General features: G+C 34.3%; 1 protein-coding gene across 4 annotated transcripts in view; it reads right to left on the reverse strand.

Moving 5' to 3' along the window:
• The window catches only part of LOC110498640 (type II inositol 3,4-bisphosphate 4-phosphatase), a 284,799-nt gene that overhangs the window by 208,733 nt on the left and 52,821 nt on the right, over positions 1-23,245 (reverse strand). For all 4 annotated transcript variants that reach the window (XR_016488810.1, XR_005037659.2, XM_036954244.2 and 1 more), the window contains exon 4: positions 1,234-1,278. Coding sequence is in view for 2 of the 4 variants with exons in the window: in XM_036954244.2 (XP_036810139.2) it covers positions 1,234-1,278 (45 nt within the window). In the remaining 2 variants the exon portion in view is untranslated. The remainder of the gene's footprint in view (positions 1-1,233; positions 1,279-23,245) is intronic.

The following is a 23,245-nucleotide window of genomic DNA, read 5'->3' on the forward strand; positions in this document are numbered from 1 at the left end:
AGGAAGAAGAACCAGAACCACTCTACTGTGAGACAGTCAGGAAGAAGAACCAGAACCCCTCTACTGTGAGACAGTCAGGAAGAAGAACCAGAACCCCTCAACTGTGAGACAGTCAGGAAGAAGTGAGTCTAGTCTTTGATCTATCGGCTGGTTGATTAATGTCTGTCTGTCTTTCTCTCTCTCTGTGTGTGTGTGTGTGTGTGTGTGTGTGTGTGTGTGTGTGTGTGTGTGTGTGTGTGTGTGTGTGTGTGTGTGTGTGTGTGTACGCATGCACGCGCATGTGTGTACATGTGTATGTTTGACCTGTCTCATAGTGGCCTCCTGTCGATAATAGGATGTGTCTGGCTATCTGAGCTGACTACATGGTGAAATTGGAGCCCTGTGGCATGGAATAAGATGAGAATCACAGAGAGAGAAGAACAGAGAGAGAGAACAAAAACACAGAGAAGACAGAGAAGGACAGAGAGAGAGAAGAACAGAAAAAAAGAAAAACCGAGAGAGAAGAAGAACAGAGAGGAGAAGACTAGAGAGGACGACAGAGAGAGAAGAAAAATAAGAAGAACAGAGAGAAGAAGAAGAACAGAGAGAGGACAGAGGAGGACATAGAGAAGAAAAAGAAGAACAGAGAGAAGAAGGACAGAGAGAGAAGGACAGAGGAGGACATAGAGAAGAAAAAGAAGAAGAACAGAGAGAAGAAGGACAGAGGAGGACATAGAGAAGAAAAAGAACAGAGAAGAAGAAGAACGGAGAGAGAAGGACAGAGGAGGACATAGAGAAGAAAAAGAAGAAGAACAGAGAAGAAGGACAGAGAGAGAAGGACAGAGGAGGACATAGAGAAGAAAAATAAGAACAGAGAGAAGGGCAGAGGAGGACATAGAGAAGAAGAAGAACGGAGAGAGAAGGACAGAGGAGGACATAGAGAAGAAAAAGAAGAAGAACAGAGAGAGAAGAACAGAGAGAGAAGGAGAGAGAAGAAGAACAGAGAAGAGGAAGAACAGAGAGAGGACAGAGGAGGACATAGAGAAGAAAAAGAAGAAGAACAGAGAGAGAAGAACAGAGAGAGAAGGAGAGAGAAGAAGAACAGAGAAGAGGAAGAACAGAGAGAGGACAGAGGAGGACATAGAGAAGAAAAAGAAGAACAAAGAGAAGAAGGACAGAGAGAGGACAGAGGAGGACATAGAGAAGAAAAAGAAGAAGAAGAAGAAGAACAGAGCGAGAAGGACAGACACTTACCCAGGCTGAACTCCACATGGGGCAGCTTGGGAATCAGGATAACACCTGTGATACAGAGACAGAGAGAGAGGAAAATCATTAAGAGAGAATACAAAGCTGTTCACTCATGAAAAATTAATAATCTGAGATATTTCAGACACGACACACACAGGCGCACAGACACCGAAACACACCGACAAACACGGCGAAAAAAACACAGATGGACACACCGACACACACTGAAACACACCGAAAACAAAACACAGACGGACACACCGACAGACACCGAAACACACCGAAAACAAAACACAGACGGATACACCGACAGACACCGAAACACACCGAAAACAAAACACAGACGGACACACCGACAGACACTGAAACACACCGAAAACAAAACACAGACGGACACACCGACAGACACTGAAACACACCGAAAACAAAACACAGACGGACACACCGACAGACACCGAAACACGCACACACACATTTCACTGCAAAGGGCAAAACCATCTATCAAATACCCATTCATCTCCATATTAACCACTATGCCCTCTACGACCATTTCATTTAGGCTTTTAACGAGGTCGACGAGCATGGCACCTCTCCTCCAAATGAAACCCAAATGAAAGGCAATAAAATCCAACACCACTTCAGTGCCAGTCTTTCCATTCACTCTACGGTAGTAAGCATGGAAAAATACCTTCCCCCATCATCAACACAATATGTCTTCAGAGAGGTTTAACACTGTGGCTATTGTAACGGCTCAGACCGAAACGCCTCGTGTGATTGATGGCCCGGTTCGCTTTAGATTATGCAAACGGGCTGCAATCTATTTATCCGATTGCGGCGTGTGTCACAGCCAGAGTTCCCCGACATCCATCGCCCTGAATGCCCAGCTCCCCCCTCCCCACAACCACCCCGATGGGGAACTAATGGAGGAGGCTGGGTGGTGGGGAGGGGGGGTGCCATCGCTTGTACCCACAATCTGATGCCAGTATGACGGGTATCATCGAGGCATGAGCTCACCACCATACCTGGAGGGCCGCGTGCCAAGGGAGAAACTCACACACTCTCTGCAACACACACACGCACCGCACCCCCTCATCCTCGTTCCGCAGTGCCTGGGCAGAATTGTCCTCTCTCCCAGCATCATCAGCCTGGCTAATGAAGCGCGGGTACTCTACACGTCTTGATGTATGGGCCGGGTGTTACAAACACAGCACACTTCTAGCGAAGACAGATCATATCATTAGGTTACTAACTCATTTTATTATCAGTAATCACTAGTTAGCTATAATCACAAGTCAAACATTTTGAATGCTTAGCAGGACAGGAAAATTGTCTAATTCACGCACTTATCAAGAGAACATACCTGGTCATCTCTACTGCCTCTGATCTGGCGGACTCACTAAACACAAATGCTTCGTTTGTAAAGTATGTCTGAGTGTTGAACTATGACCCTGGCTATCCATAAATAAATAAAAAATAAATAAATTGTGTCGTCTGGTTTGCTTAAAGACATTTTAAATGATTTATTATTTTACTTTTGATACTTAAGTACAAAACCAAAAACTTTTAGACTTTTACTCAAGTAGTATTTTACTGGGTGACTAACTTTTTCTTTACTTTTACTCAAGTATAAAAAATTGGGTACTTTTTCCACCACTGGTTAAACTACCATGACTGGTGTTTAGACATTGAGACTATGTGACATGTTAATGACATGATATTACCATGTCTGGTGTTTAGACTATGTAACATGTTAATAACATGATATTACCATGAATGGTGTTTAACATTGAGACTATGTGACATGTTAATGACATGATATTACCATGACTGGTGTTTAGACTATGTGACATGTTAATGACATGATATTACCATGACTGGTGTTTAGACTATGTAACATGTTAATGACATGATACTACAGTGACTGGTGTTTAGACTATATGACATGTTAATAACATGATATTACCATGACTGGTGTTTAGACTATGTAACATGTTAATAACATGGTATTACCATGACTGGTGTTTAGAAATTGAGACTATGTGACATGTTAATAACATGATACTAGAGTGACTGGTGTTTAACATTGAGACTATGTGACATGTTAATGACATGATATTACCATGACTGGTGTTTAGACTATGTGACATGTTAATGACATGATACTACCATGACTGGTGTTTAGACTATGTAACATGTTAATAACATGATATTACCATGACTGGTGTTTAGACTATGTAACATGTTAATGACATGATATTACAGTGACTGGTGTTTAGACTATGTAACATGTTAATAACATGATATTACAGTGACTGGTGTTTAACATTGAGACTATGTGACATGTTAATAACATGATATTACAGTGACTGGTGTTTAGACTATGTAACATGTTAATAACATGGTATTACCATGACTGGTGTTTAACATTGAGACTATGTGACATGTTAATGACATGATATTACCATGACTGGTGTTTAGACTATGTGACATGTTAATGACATGATATTACCATGTCTGGTGTTTAGACTATGTAACATGTTAATAACATGATATTACCATGACTGGTGTTTAACATTGAGACTATGTGACATGTTAATGACATGATATTACCATGACTGGTGTTTAGACTATGTGACATGTTAATGACATGATATTACCATGACTGGTGTTTAGACTATGTAACATGTTAATGACATGATACTACAGTGACTTGGTGTTTAGACTATATGACATGTTAATAACATGATATTACCATGACTGGTGTTTAGACTATGTAACATGTTAATAACATGGTATTACCATGACTGGTGTTTAGACATTGAGACTATGTGACATGTTAATAACATGATACTACAGTGACTGGTGTTTAACATTGAGACTATGTGACATGTTAATAACATGGTATTACCATGACTGGTGTTTAGACTATGTGACATGTTAATGACATGATACTACAGTGACTGGTGTTTAACATTGAGACTATGTGACATGTTAATAACATGATATTACAGTGACTGGTGTTTAACATTGCGACTATGTGACATGTTAATAACATGATACTACAGTGACTGGTGTTGAACATTGAGACTATGTGACATGTTAATAACATGATACTACAGTGACTGGTGTTTAGACTATGTGACATGTTAATAACATGATACTACAGTGACTGGTGTTTAACATTGAGACTATGTGGCATGTTAATAACATGATATTACCATGACTGGTGTTTAACATTGAGACTATGTGACATGTTAATAACATGCTATTACCATGACTGGTGTTTAGACTATGTGACATGTTAATAACATGATATTACCATGACTGGTGTTTAGACTATGTAACATGTTAATAACATGATATTACCATGACTGGTGTTTAACATTGAGACTATGTGACATGTTAATAACATGCTATTACCATGACTGGTGTTTAGACTATGTGACATGTTAATAACATGATATTACCATGACTGGTGTTTAGACTATGTAACATGTTAATAACATGATGTTACAGTGACTGGTGTTTAACATTGAGACTATGTGACATGTTAATGACATGATACTACAGTGACTGGTGTTTAGACTATATGACATGTTAATAACATGATATTACCATGACTGGTGTTTAGACTATGTAACATGTTAATAACATGGTATTACCATGACTGGTGTTTAGACATTGAGACTATGTGACATGTTAATAACATGATACTACAGTGACTGGTGTTTAACATTGAGACTATGTGACATGTTAATAACATGATATTACCATGACTGGTGTTTAGACTATGTGACATGTTAATGACATGATACTACAGTGACTGGTGTTTAACATTGAGACTATGTGACATGTTAATAACATGATATTACAGTGACTGGTGTTTAACATTGCGACTATGTGACATGTTAATAACATGATACTACAGTGACTGGTGTTGAACATTGAGACTATGTGACATGTTAATAACATGACACTACAGTGACTGGTGTTTAGACTATGTGACATGTTAATAACATGATACTACAGTGACTGGTGTTTAACATTGAGACTATGTGGCATGTTAATAACATGATATTACCATGACTGGTGTTTAACATTGAGACTATGTGACATGTTAATAACATGCTATTACCATGACTGGTGTTTAGACTATGTGACATGTTAATAACATGATATTACCATGACTGGTGTTTAGACTATGTAACATGTTAATAACATGATGTTACAGTGACTGGTGTTTAACATTGAGACTATGTGACATGTTAATAACATGATACTACAGTGACTGGTGTTTAACATTGAGACTATGTGACATGTTAATGACATGATACTACAGTGACTGGTGTTTAGACTATATGACATGTTAATAACATGATATTACCATGACTGGTGTTTAGACTATGTAACATGTTAATAACATGGTATTACCATGACTGGTGTTTAGACATTGAGACTATGTGACATGTTAATAACATGATACTACAGTGACTGGTGTTTAACATTGAGACTATGTGACATGTTAATAACATGCTATTACCATGACTGGTGTTTAGACTATGTGACATGTTAATAACATGATATTACCATGACTGGTGTTTAACATTGAGACTATGTGACATGTTAATAACATGCTATTACCATGACTGGTGTTTAGACTATGTGACATGTTAATAACATGCTATTACCATGACTGGTGTTTAGACTATGTGACATGTTAATAACATGCTATTACCATGACTGGTGTTTAGACTATGTAACATGTTAATGACATGATATTACAGTGACTGGTGTTTAGACTATGTAACATGTTAATAACATGATATTACAGTGACTGGTGTTTAACATTGAGACTATTTGACATGTTAATAACATGATATTACAGTGACTGGTGTTTAGACTATGTAACATGTTAATAACATGGTATTACCATGACTGGTGTTTAACATTGAGACTATGTGACATGTTAATGACATGACATTACCATGACTGGTGTTTAGACTATGTGACATGTTAATGACATGATATTACCATGTCTGGTGTTTAGACTATGTAACATGTTAATAACATGATATTACCATGACTGGTGATTAACATTGAGACTATGTGACATGTTAATGACATGATATTACCATGACTGGTGTTTAGACTATGTGACATGTTAATAACATGCTATTACCATGACTGGTGTTTAGACTATGTGACATGTTAATAACATGCTATTACCATGACTGGTGTTTAGACTATGTAACATGTTAATGACATGATATTACAGTGACTGGTGTTTAGACTATGTAACATGTTAATAACATGATATTACAGTGACTGGTGTTTAACATTGAGACTATGTGACATGTTAATAACATGATATTACAGTGACTGGTGTTTAGACTATGTAACATGTTAATAACATGGTATTACCATGACTGGTGTTTAACATTGAGACTATGTGACATGTTAATGACATGACATTACCATGACTGGTGTTTAGACTATGTGACATGTTAATGACATGATATTACCATGTCTGGTGTTTAGACTATGTAACATGTTAATAACATGATATTACCATGACTGGTGATTAACATTGAGACTATGTGACATGTTAATGACATGATATTACCATGACTGGTGTTTAGACTATGTAACATGTTAATGACATGATACTACAGTGACTGGTGTTTAGACTATATGACATGTTAATAACATGATATTACCATGACTGGTGTTTAGACTATGTGACATGTTAATGACATGATACTACCATGACTGGTGTTTAGACTATGTAACATGTTAATAACATGATATTACCATGACTGGTGTTTAGACTATGTAACATGTTAATGACATGATACTACAGTGACTGGTGTTTAACATTGAGACTATGTGACATGTTAATAACATGATATTACAGTGACTGGTGTTTAACATTGAGACTATGTGACATGTTAATAACATGATATTACAGTGACTGGTGTTTAACATTGAGACTATGTGACATGTTAATAACATGATACTACAGTGACTGGTGTTTAGACTATGTGACATGTTAATAACATGATACTACAGTGACTGTTGTTTAACATTGAGACTATGTGGCATGTTAATAACATGATATTACCATGACTGGTGTTTAACATTGAGACTATGTGACATGTTAATAACATGCTATTACCATGACTGGTGTTTAGACTATGTGACATGTTAATAACATGATATTACCATGACTGGTGTTTAGACTATGTAACATGTTAATAAAATGATGTTACAGTGACTGGTGTTTAACATTGAGACTATGTGACATGTTAATAACATGATACTACAGTGACTGGTGTTTAGACTATGTGACATGTTAATAACATGATACTACAGTGACTGGTGTTTAACATTGAGACTATGTGACATGTTAATAACATGATATTACCATGACTGGTGTTTAACATTGAGACTATGTGACATGTTAATGACACGATATTACCATGACTGGTGTTTAGACTATGTGACATGTTAATGACATGATATTACCATGACTATGTGACATGTTAATAACATGATATTACCATGACTGGTGTTTAGACTATGTGACATGTTAATGACATGATACTACCATGACTGGTGTTTAGACTATGTAACATGTTAATAACATGATATTACCATGACTGGTGTTTAGACTATGTAACATGTTAATGACATGATACTACAGTGACTGGTGTTTAACATTGAGACTATGTGACATGTTAATAACATGATATTACAGTGACTGGTGTTTAACATTGAGACTATGTGACATGTTAATAACATGATATTACAGTGACTGGTGTTTAACATTGCGACTATGTGACATGTTAATAACATGATACTACAGTGACTGGTGTTGAACATTGAGACTATGTGACATGTTAATAACATGATACTACAGTGACTGGTGTTTAGACTATGTGACATGTTAATAACATGATACTACAGTGACTGGTGTTTAACATTGAGACTATGTGGCATGTTAATAACATGATATTACCATGACTGGTGTTTAACATTGAGACTATGTGACATGTTAATAACATGCTATTACCATGACTGGTGTTTAGACTATGTGACATGTTAATAACATGATATTACCATGACTGGTGTTTAGACTATGTAACATGTTAATAACATGATGTTACAGTGACTGGTGTTTAACATTGAGACTATGTGACATGTTAATAACATGATACTACAGTGACTGGTGTTTAACATTGAGACTATGTGACATGTTAATGACATGATACTACAGTGACTGGTGTTTAGACTATATGACATGTTAATAACATGATATTACCATGACTGGTGTTTAGACTATGTAACATGTTAATAACATGGTATTACCATGACTGGTGTTTAGACATTGAGACTATGTGACATGTTAATAACATGATACTACAGTGACTGGTGTTTAACATTGAGACTATGTGACATGTTAATAACATGATATTACCATGACTGGTGTTTAGACTATGTGACATGTTAATGACATGATACTACAGTGACTGGTGTTTAACATTGAGACTATGTGACATGTTAATAACATGATATTACAGTGACTGGTGTTTAACATTGCGACTATGTGACATGTTAATAACATGATACTACAGTGACTGGTGTTGAACATTGAGACTATGTGACATGTTAATAACATGATACTACAGTGACTGGTGTTTAGACTATGTGACATGTTAATAACATGATACTACAGTGACTGGTGTTTAACATTGAGACTATGTGGCATGTTAATAACATGATATTACCATGACTGGTGTTTAACATTGAGACTATGTGACATGTTAATAACATGCTATTACCATGACTGGTGTTTAGACTATGTGACATGTTAATAACATGATATTACCATGACTGGTGTTTAGACTATGTAACATGTTAATAACATGATATTACCATGACTGGTGTTTAACATTGAGACTATGTGACATGTTAATAACATGCTATTACCATGACTGGTGTTTAGACTATGTGACATGTTAATAACATGATATTACCATGACTGGTGTTTAGACTATGTAACATGTTAATAACATGATGTTACAGTGACTGGTGTTTAACATTGAGACTATGTGACATGTTAATGACATGATACTACAGTGACTGGTGTTTAGACTATATGACATGTTAATAACATGATATTACCATGACTGGTGTTTAGACTATGTAACATGTTAATAACATGGTATTACCATGACTGGTGTTTAGACATTGAGACTATGTGACATGTTAATAACATGATACTACAGTGACTGGTGTTTAACATTGAGACTATGTGACATGTTAATAACATGATATTACCATGACTGGTGTTTAGACTATGTGACATGTTAATGACATGATACTACAGTGACTGGTGTTTAACATTGAGACTATGTGACATGTTAATAACATGATATTACAGTGACTGGTGTTTAACATTGCGACTATGTGACATGTTAATAACATGATACTACAGTGACTGGTGTTGAACATTGAGACTATGTGACATGTTAATAACATGACACTACAGTGACTGGTGTTTAGACTATGTGACATGTTAATAACATGATACTACAGTGACTGGTGTTTAACATTGAGACTATGTGGCATGTTAATAACATGATATTACCATGACTGGTGTTTAACATTGAGACTATGTGACATGTTAATAACATGCTATTACCATGACTGGTGTTTAGACTATGTGACATGTTAATAACATGATATTACCATGACTGGTGTTTAGACTATGTAACATGTTAATAACATGATGTTACAGTGACTGGTGTTTAACATTGAGACTATGTGACATGTTAATAACATGATACTACAGTGACTGGTGTTTAACATTGAGACTATGTGACATGTTAATGACATGATACTACAGTGACTGGTGTTTAGACTATATGACATGTTAATAACATGATATTACCATGACTGGTGTTTAGACTATGTAACATGTTAATAACATGGTATTACCATGACTGGTGTTTAGACATTGAGACTATGTGACATGTTAATAACATGATACTACAGTGACTGGTGTTTAACATTGAGACTATGTGACATGTTAATAACATGCTATTACCATGACTGGTGTTTAGACTATGTGACATGTTAATAACATGATATTACCATGACTGGTGTTTAACATTGAGACTATGTGACATGTTAATAACATGCTATTACCATGACTGGTGTTTAGACTATGTGACATGTTAATAACATGCTATTACCATGACTGGTGTTTAGACTATGTGACATGTTAATAACATGCTATTACCATGACTGGTGTTTAGACTATGTAACATGTTAATGACATGATATTACAGTGACTGGTGTTTAGACTATGTAACATGTTAATAACATGATATTACAGTGACTGGTGTTTAACATTGAGACTATTTGACATGTTAATAACATGATATTACAGTGACTGGTGTTTAGACTATGTAACATGTTAATAACATGGTATTACCATGACTGGTGTTTAACATTGAGACTATGTGACATGTTAATGACATGACATTACCATGACTGGTGTTTAGACTATGTGACATGTTAATGACATGATATTACCATGTCTGGTGTTTAGACTATGTAACATGTTAATAACATGATATTACCATGACTGGTGATTAACATTGAGACTATGTGACATGTTAATGACATGATATTACCATGACTGGTGTTTAGACTATGTGACATGTTAATAACATGCTATTACCATGACTGGTGTTTAGACTATGTGACATGTTAATAACATGCTATTACCATGACTGGTGTTTAGACTATGTAACATGTTAATGACATGATATTACAGTGACTGGTGTTTAGACTATGTAACATGTTAATAACATGATATTACAGTGACTGGTGTTTAACATTGAGACTATGTGACATGTTAATAACATGATATTACAGTGACTGGTGTTTAGACTATGTAACATGTTAATAACATGGTATTACCATGACTGGTGTTTAACATTGAGACTATGTGACATGTTAATGACATGACATTACCATGACTGGTGTTTAGACTATGTGACATGTTAATGACATGATATTACCATGTCTGGTGTTTAGACTATGTAACATGTTAATAACATGATATTACCATGACTGGTGATTAACATTGAGACTATGTGACATGTTAATGACATGATATTACCATGACTGGTGTTTAGACTATGTAACATGTTAATGACATGATACTACAGTGACTGGTGTTTAGACTATATGACATGTTAATAACATGATATTACCATGACTGGTGTTTAGACTATGTGACATGTTAATGACATGATACTACCATGACTGGTGTTTAGACTATGTAACATGTTAATAACATGATATTACCATGACTGGTGTTTAGACTATGTAACATGTTAATGACATGATACTACAGTGACTGGTGTTTAACATTGAGACTATGTGACATGTTAATAACATGATATTACAGTGACTGGTGTTTAACATTGAGACTATGTGACATGTTAATAACATGATATTACAGTGACTGGTGTTTAACATTGAGACTATGTGACATGTTAATAACATGATACTACAGTGACTGGTGTTTAGACTATGTGACATGTTAATAACATGATACTACAGTGACTGTTGTTTAACATTGAGACTATGTGGCATGTTAATAACATGATATTACCATGACTGGTGTTTAACATTGAGACTATGTGACATGTTAATAACATGCTATTACCATGACTGGTGTTTAGACTATGTGACATGTTAATAACATGATATTACCATGACTGGTGTTTAGACTATGTAACATGTTAATAAAATGATGTTACAGTGACTGGTGTTTAACATTGAGACTATGTGACATGTTAATAACATGATACTACAGTGACTGGTGTTTAGACTATGTGACATGTTAATAACATGATACTACAGTGACTGGTGTTTAACATTGAGACTATGTGACATGTTAATAACATGATATTACCATGACTGGTGTTTAACATTGAGACTATGTGACATGTTAATGACACGATATTACCATGACTGGTGTTTAGACTATGTGACATGTTAATGACATGATATTACCATGACTATGTGACATGTTAATAACATGATATTACCATGACTGGTGTTTAGACTATGTGACATGTTAATGACATGATACTACCATGACTGGTGTTTAGACTATGTAACATGTTAATAACATGATATTACCATGACTGGTGTTTAGACTATGTAACATGTTAATGACATGATACTACAGTGACTGGTGTTTAACATTGAGACTATGTGACATGTTAATAACATGATATTACAGTGACTGGTGTTTAACATTGAGACTATGTGACATGTTAATAACATGATATTACAGTGACTGGTGTTTAACATTGCGACTATGTGACATGTTAATAACATGATACTACAGTGACTGGTGTTGAACATTGAGACTATGTGACATGTTAATAACATGATACTACAGTGACTGGTGTTTAGACTATGTGACATGTTAATAACATGATACTACAGTGACTGGTGTTTAACATTGAGACTATGTGGCATGTTAATAACATGATATTACCATGACTGGTGTTTAACATTGAGACTATGTGACATGTTAATAACATGCTATTACCATGACTGGTGTTTAGACTATGTGACATGTTAATAACATGATATTACCATGACTGGTGTTTAGACTATGTAACATGTTAATAACATGATGTTACAGTGACTGGTGTTTAACATTGAGACTATGTGACATGTTAATAACATGATACTACAGTGACTGGTGTTTAACATTGAGACTATGTGACATGTTAATGACATGATACTACAGTGACTGGTGTTTAGACTATATGACATGTTAATAACATGATATTACCATGACTGGTGTTTAGACTATGTAACATGTTAATAACATGGTATTACCATGACTGGTGTTTAGACATTGAGACTATGTGACATGTTAATAACATGATACTACAGTGACTGGTGTTTAACATTGAGACTATGTGACATGTTAATAACATGATATTACCATGACTGGTGTTTAGACTATGTGACATGTTAATGACATGATACTACAGTGACTGGTGTTTAACATTGAGACTATGTGACATGTTAATAACATGATATTACAGTGACTGGTGTTTAACATTGCGACTATGTGACATGTTAATAACATGATACTACAGTGACTGGTGTTGAACATTGAGACTATGTGACATGTTAATAACATGACACTACAGTGACTGGTGTTTAGACTATGTGACATGTTAATAACATGATACTACAGTGACTGGTGTTTAACATTGAGACTATGTGGCATGTTAATAACATGATATTACCATGACTGGTGTTTAACATTGAGACTATGTGACATGTTAATAACATGCTATTACCATGACTGGTGTTTAGACTATGTGACATGTTAATAACATGATATTACCATGACTGGTGTTTAGACTATGTAACATGTTAATAACATGATGTTACAGTGACTGGTGTTTAACATTGAGACTATGTGACATGTTAATAACATGATACTACAGTGACTGGTGTTTAACATTGAGACTATGTGACATGTTAATGACATGATACTACAGTGACTGGTGTTTAGACTATATGACATGTTAATAACATGATATTACCATGACTGGTGTTTAGACTATGTAACATGTTAATAACATGGTATTACCATGACTGGTGTTTAGACATTGAGACTATGTGACATGTTAATAACATGATACTACAGTGACTGGTGTTTAACATTGAGACTATGTGACATGTTAATAACATGCTATTACCATGACTGGTGTTTAGACTATGTGACATGTTAATAACATGATATTACCATGACTGGTGTTTAACATTGAGACTATGTGACATGTTAATAACATGCTATTACCATGACTGGTGTTTAGACTATGTGACATGTTAATAACATGCTATTACCATGACTGGTGTTTAGACTATGTGACATGTTAATAACATGCTATTACCATGACTGGTGTTTAGACTATGTAACATGTTAATGACATGATATTACAGTGACTGGTGTTTAGACTATGTAACATGTTAATAACATGATATTACAGTGACTGGTGTTTAACATTGAGACTATGTGACATGTTAATAACATGATATTACAGTGACTGGTGTTTAGACTATGTAACATGTTAATAACATGATACTACAGTGACTGGTGTTTAACATTGAGACTATGTGACATGTTAATAACATGATATTACCATGACTGGTGTTTAACATTGAGACTATGTGACATGTTAATGACATGATATTACCATGACTGGTGTTTAGACTATGTGACATGTTAATGACATGATATTACCATGACTATGTGACATGTTAATAACATGATATTACCATGACTGGTGTTTAACATTGAGACTATGTGACATGTTAATAACATGCTATTACCATGACTGGTGTTTAGACTATGTGACATGTTAATAACATGATATTACCATGACTGGTGTTTAGACTATGTAACATGTTAATAAAATGATGTTACAGTGACTGGTGTTTAACATTGAGACTATGTGACATGTTAATAACATGATACTACAGTGACTGGTGTTTAGACTATGTGACATGTTAATAACATGATACTACAGTGACTGGTGTTTAACATTGAGACTATGTGACATGTTAATAACATGATATTACCATGACTGGTGTTTAACATTGAGACTATGTGACATGTTAATGACATGATATTACCATGACTGGTGTTTAGACTATGTGACATGTTAATGACATGATATTACCATGACTATGTGACATGTTAATAACATGATATTACCATGACTGGTGTTTAGACTATGTGACATGTTAATGACATGATACTACCATGACTGGTGTTTAGACTATGTAACATGTTAATAACATGATATTACCATGACTGGTGTTTAGACTATGTAACATGTTAATGACATGATACTACAGTGACTGGTGTTTAACATTGAGACTATGTGACATGTTAATAACATGATATTACAGTGACTGGTGTTTAACATTGAGACTATGTGACATGTTAATAACATGATATTACAGTGACTGGTGTTTAACATTGAGACTATGTGACATGTTAATAACATGATACTACAGTGACTGGTGTTGAACATTGAGACTATGTGACATGTTAATAACATGATACTACAGTGACTGGTGTTTAGACTATGTGACATGTTAATAACATGATACTACAGTGACTGGTGTTTAACATTGAGACTATGTGGCATGTTAATAACATGATATTACCATGACTGGTGTTTAACATTGAGACTATGTGACATGTTAATAACATGCTATTACCATGACTGGTGTTTAGACTATGTGACATGTTAATAACATGATATTACCATGACTGGTGTTTAGACTATGTAACATGTTAATAAAATGATGTTACAGTGACTGGTGTTTAACATTGAGACTATGTGACATGTTAATAACATGATACTACAGTGACTGGTGTTTAGACTATGTGACATGTTAATAACATGATATTACCATGACTGGTGTTTAACATTGAGACTATGTGACATGTTAATGACATGATATTACCATGACTGGTGTTTAGACTATGTGACATGTTAATGACATGATATTACCATGACTATGTGACATGTTAATAACATGATATTACCATGACTGGTGTTTAGACTATGTGACATGTTAATAACATGATATTACCATGACTGATGTTTAGACTATGTAACATGTTAATAACATGATATTACCATGACTGGGGTTTAGACTATGTGACATGTTAATAACATGATATTACCATGACTGGTGTTTAGACTATGTAACATGTTAATAACATGATATTACCATGACTGGTGTTTAACATTGAGACTATGTGACATGTTAATGACATGATATTACCATGACTGGTGTTTAGACTATGTGACATGTTAATGACATGATATTACCATGACTGGTGTTTAGACTATGTGACATGTTAATGACATGATATTACCATGACTGGTGTTTAGACTATGTAACATGTTAATGACATGATACTACAGTGACTGGTGTTTAGACTATATGACATGTTAATAACATGATATTACCATGACTGGTGTTTAGACATTGAGACTATGTGACATGTTAATAACATGATACTACAGTGACTGGTGTTTAACATTGAGACTATGTGACATGTTAATAACATGATATTACCGTGACTGGTGTTTAGACTATGTGACATGTTAATGACATGATACTACCATGACTGGTGTTTAGACTATGTAACATGTTAATAACATGATATTACCATGACTGGTGTTTAGACTATGTAACATGTTAATGACATGATACTACAGTGACTGGTGTTTAACATTGAGACTATGTGACATGTTAATAACATGATATTACAGTGACTGGTGTTTAACATTGCGACTATGTGACATGTTAATAACATGATACTACAGTGACTGGTGTTGAACATTGAGACTATGTGACATGTTAATAACATGATACTACAGTGACTAGTGTTTAGACTATGTGACATGTTAATAACATGATACTACAGTGACTGGTGTTTAACATTGAGACTATGTGGCATGTTAATAACATGATATTACCATGACTGGTGTTTAACATTGAGACTATGTGACATGTTAATAACATGCTATTACCATGACTGGTGTTTAGATTATGTGACATGTTAATAACATGATATTACCATGACTGGTGTTTAGACTATGTAACATGTTAATAACATGATGTTACAGTGACTGGTGTTTAACATTGAGACTATGTGACATGTTAATAACATGATACTACAGTGACTGGTGTTTAACATTGAGACTATGTGACATGTTAATGACATGATACTACAGAGACTGGTGTTTAGACTATGTGACATGTTAATGACATGATATTACCATGTCTGGTGTTTAGACTATGTAACATGTTAATAACATGATATTACCATGACTGGTGTTTAACATTGAGACTATGTGACATGTTAATGACATGATACTACCATGACTGGTGTTTAGACTATGTGACATGTTAATGACATGATACTACCATGACTGGTGTTTAGACTATGTAACATGTTAATAACATGATATTACCATGACTGGTGTTTAGACTATGTAACATGTTAATGACATGATACTACAGTGACTGGTGTTTAACATTGAGACTATGTGACATGTTAATAACATGATATTACAGTGACTGGTGTTTAACATTGCGACTATGTGACATGTTAATAACATGATACTACAGTGACTGGTGTTGAACATTGAGACTATGTGACATGTTAATAACATGATACTACAGTGACTGGTGTTTAGACTATGTGACATGTTAATAACATGATACTACAGTGACTGGTGTTTAACATTGAGACTATGTGACATGTTAATGACATGACATTACCATGACTGGTGTTTAGACTATGTGACATGTTAATGACATGATATTACCATGTCTGGTGTTTAGACTATGTAACATGTTAATAACATGATATTACCATGACTGGTGATTAACATTGAGACTATGTGACATGTTAATGACATGATATTACCATGACTGGTGTTTAGACCTTGTGACATGTTAATGACATGATATTACCATGACTGGTGTTTAGACTATGTAACATGTTAATGACATGATACTACAGTGACTGGTGTTTAGACTATATGACATGTTAATAACATGATATTACCATGACTGGTGTTTAGACTATGTAACATGTTAATAACATGGTATTACCATGACTGGTGTTTAGACATTGAGACTATGTGACATGTTAATAACATGATACTACAGTGACTGGTGTTTAACATTGAGACTATGTGACATGTTAATAACATGATATTACCATGACTGGTGTTTAGACTATGTGACATGTTAATGACATGATACTACCATGACTGGTGTTTAGACTATGTAACATGTTAATAACATGATATTACCATGACTGGTGTTTAGACTATGTAACATGTTAATGACATGATACTACAGTGACTGGTGTTTAACATTGAGACTATGTGACATGTTAATAACATGATATTACAGTGACTGGTGTTTAACATTGAGACTATGTGACATGTTAATAACATGATATTACAGTGACTGGTGTTTAACATTGAGACTATGTGACATGTTAATAACATGATACTACAGTGACTGGTGTTGAACATTGAGACTATGTGACATGTTAATAACATGATACTACAGTGACTGGTGTTTAGACTATGTGACATGTTAATAACATGATACTACAGTGACTGGTGTTTAACATTGAGACTATGTGGCATGTTAATAACATGATATTACCATGACTGGTGTTTAACATTGAGACTATGTGACATGTTAATAACATGCTATTACCATGACTGGTGTTTAGACTATGTGACATGTTAATAACATGATATTACCATGACTGGTGTTTAGACTATGTAACATGTTAATAAAATGATGTTACAGTGACTGGTGTTTAACATTGAGACTATGTGACATGTTAATAACATGATACTACAGTGACTGGTGTTTAGACTATGTGACATGTTAATAACATGATACTACAGTGACTGGTGTTTAACATTGAGACTATGTGACATGTTAATAACATGATATTACCATGACTGGTGTTTAACATTGAGACTATGTGACATGTTAATGACATGATATTACCATGACTGGTGTTTAGACTATGTGACATGTTAATGACATGATATTACCATGACTATGTGACATGTTAATAACATGATATTACCATGACTGGTGTTTAGACTATGTGACATGTTAATGACATGATACTACCATGACTGGTGTTTAGACTATGTAACATGTTAATAACATGATATTACCATGACTGGTGTTTAGACTATGTAACATGTTAATGACATGATACTACAGTGACTGGTGTTTAACATTGAGACTATGTGACATGTTAATAACATGATATTACAGTGACTGGTGTTTAACATTGAGACTATGTGACATGTTAATAACATGATATTACAGTGACTGGTGTTTAACATTGAGACTATGTGACATGTTAATAACATGATACTACAGTGACTGGTGTTGAACATTGAGACTATGTGACATGTTAATAACATGATACTACAGTGACTGGTGTTTAGACTATGTGACATGTTAATAACATGATACTACAGTGACTGGTGTTTAACATTGAGACTATGTGGCATGTTAATAACATGATATTACCATGACTGGTGTTTAACATTGAGACTATGTGACATGTTAATAACATGCTATTACCATGACTGGTGTTTAGACTATGTAACATGTTAATAACATGATATTACCATGACTGGTGTTTAGACTATGTAACATGTTAATAAAATGATGTTACAGTGACTGGTGTTTAACATTGAGACTATGTGACATGTTAATAACATGATACTACAGTGACTGGTGTTTAGACTATGTGACATGTTAATAACATGATATTACCATGACTGGTGTTTAACATTGAGACTATGTGACATGTTAATGACATGATATTACCATGACTGGTGTTTAGACTATGTGACATGTTAATGACATGATATTACCTTGACTATGTGACATGTTAATAACATGATATTACCATGACTGGTGTTTAGACTATGTGACATGTTAATAACATGATATTACCATGACTGATGTTTAGACTATGTAACATGTTAATAACATGATATTACCATGACTGGGGTTTAGACTATGTGACATGTTAATAACATGATATTACCATGACTGGTGTTTAGACTATGTAACATGTTAATAACATGATATTACCATGACTGGTGTTTAACATTGAGACTATGTGACATGTTAATGACATGATATTACCATGACTGGTGTTTAGACTATGTGACATGTTAATGACATGATATTACCATGACTGGTGTTTAGACTATGTGACATGTTAATGACATGATATTACCATGACTGGTGTTTAGACTATGTAACATGTTAATGACATGATACTACAGTGACTGGTGTTTAGACTATATGACATGTTAATAACATGATATTACCATGACTGGTGTTTAGACATTGAGACTATGTGACATGTTAATAACATGATACTACAGTGACTGGTGTTTAACATTGAGACTATGTGACATGTTAATAACATGATATTACCGTGACTGGTGTTTAGACTATGTGACATGTTAATGACATGATACTACCATGACTGGTGTTTAGACTATGTAACATGTTAATAACATGATATTACCATGACTGGTGTTTAGACTATGTAACATGTTAATGACATGATACTACAGTGACTGGTGTTTAACATTGAGACTATGTGACATGTTAATAACATGATATTACAGTGACTGGTGTTTAACATTGCGACTATGTGACATGTTAATAACATGATACTACAGTGACTGGTGTTGAACATTGAGACTATGTGACATGTTAATAACATGATACTACAGTGACTAGTGTTTAGACTATGTGACATGTTAATAACATGATACTACAGTGACTGGTGTTTAACATTGAGACTATGTGGCATGTTAATAACATGATATTACCATGACTGGTGTTTAACATTGAGACTATGTGACATGTTAATAACATGCTATTACCATGACTGGTGTTTAGATTATGTGACATGTTAATAACATGATATTACCATGACTGGTGTTTAGACTATGTAACATGTTAATAACATGATGTTACAGTGACTGGTGTTTAACATTGAGACTATGTGACATGTTAATAACATGATACTACAGTGACTGGTGTTTAACATTGAGACTATGTGACATGTTAATGACATGATACTACAGAGACTGGTGTTTAGACTATGTGACATGTTAATGACATGATATTACCATGTCTGGTGTTTAGACTATGTAACATGTTAATAACATGATATTACCATGACTGGTGTTTAACATTGAGACTATGTGACATGTTAATGACATGATACTACCATGACTGGTGTTTAGACTATGTGACATGTTAATGACATGATACTACCATGACTGGTGTTTAGACTATGTAACATGTTAATAACATGATATTACCATGACTGGTGTTTAGACTATGTAACATGTTAATGACATGATACTACAGTGACTGGTGTTTAACATTGAGACTATGTGACATGTTAATAACATGATATTACAGTGACTGGTGTTTAACATTGCGACTATGTGACATGTTAATAACATGATACTACAGTGACTGGTGTTGAACATTGAGACTATGTGACATGTTAATAACATGATACTACAGTGACTGGTGTTTAGACTATGTGACATGTTAATAACATGATACTACAGTGACTGGTGTTTAACATTGAGACTATGTGACATGTTAATGACATGACATTACCATGACTGGTGTTTAGACTATGTGACATGTTAATGACATGATATTACCATGTCTGGTGTTTAGACTATGTAACATGTTAATAACATGATATTACCATGACTGGTGATTAACATTGAGACTATGTGACATGTTAATGACATGATATTACCATGACTGGTGTTTAGACCTTGTGACATGTTAATGACATGATATTACCATGACTGGTGTTTAGACTATGTAACATGTTAATGACATGATACTACAGTGACTGGTGTTTAGACTATATGACATGTTAATAACATGATATTACCATGACTGGTGTTTAGACTATGTAACATGTTAATAACATGGTATTACCATGACTGGTGTTTAGACATTGAGACTATGTGACATGTTAATAACATGATACTACAGTGACTGGTGTTTAACATTGAGACTATGTGACATGTTAATAACATGATATTACCATGACTGGTGTTTAGACTATGTGACATGTTAATGACATGATACTACCATGACTGGTGTTTAGACTATGTAACATGTTAATAACATGATATTACCATGACTGGTGTTTAGACTATGTAACATGTTAATGACATGATACTACAGTGACTGGTGTTTAACATTGAGACTATGTGACATGTTAATAACATGATATTACAGTGACTGGTGTTTAACATTGAGACTATGTGACATGTTAATAACATGATATTACAGTGACTGGTGTTTAACATTGAGACTATGTGACATGTTAATAACATGATACTACAGTGACTGGTGTTGAACATTGAGACTATGTGACATGTTAATAACATGATACTACAGTGACTGGTGTTTAGACTATGTGACATGTTAATAACATGATACTACAGTGACTGGTGTTTAACATTGAGACTATGTGGCATGTTAATAACATGATATTACCATGACTGGTGTTTAACATTGAGACTATGTGACATGTTAATAACATGCTATTACCATGACTGGTGTTTAGACTATGTGACATGTTAATAACATGATATTACCATGACTGGTGTTTAGACTATGTAACATGTTAATAAAATGATGTTACAGTGACTGGTGTTTAACATTGAGACTATGTGACATGTTAATAACATGATACTACAGTGACTGGTGTTTAGACTATGTGACATGTTAATAACATGATACTACAGTGACTGGTGTTTAACATTGAGACTATGTGACATGTTAATAACATGATATTACCATGACTGGTGTTTAACATTGAGACTATGTGACATGTTAATGACATGATATTACCATGACTGGTGTTTAGACTATGTGACATGTTAATGACATGATATTACCATGACTATGTGACATGTTAATAACATGATATTACCATGACTGGTGTTTAGACTATGTGACATGTTAATGACATGATACTACCATGACTGGTGTTTAGACTATGTAACATGTTAATAACATGATATTACCATGACTGGTGTTTAGACTATGTAACATGTTAATGACATGATACTACAGTGACTGGTGTTTAACATTGAGACTATGTGACATGTTAATAACATGATATTACAGTGACTGGTGTTTAACATTGAGACTATGTGACATGTTAATAACATGATATTACAGTGACTGGTGTTTAACATTGAGACTATGTGACATGTTAATAACATGATACTACAGTGACTGG

The sequence above is a fragment of the Oncorhynchus mykiss genome, chromosome 19 (assembly GCF_057628025.1).
Source record: "Oncorhynchus mykiss isolate SJ-2025 chromosome 19, ASM5762802v1, whole genome shotgun sequence".
NCBI classification, from domain to species: Eukaryota; Metazoa; Chordata; class Actinopteri; order Salmoniformes; family Salmonidae; genus Oncorhynchus; species Oncorhynchus mykiss.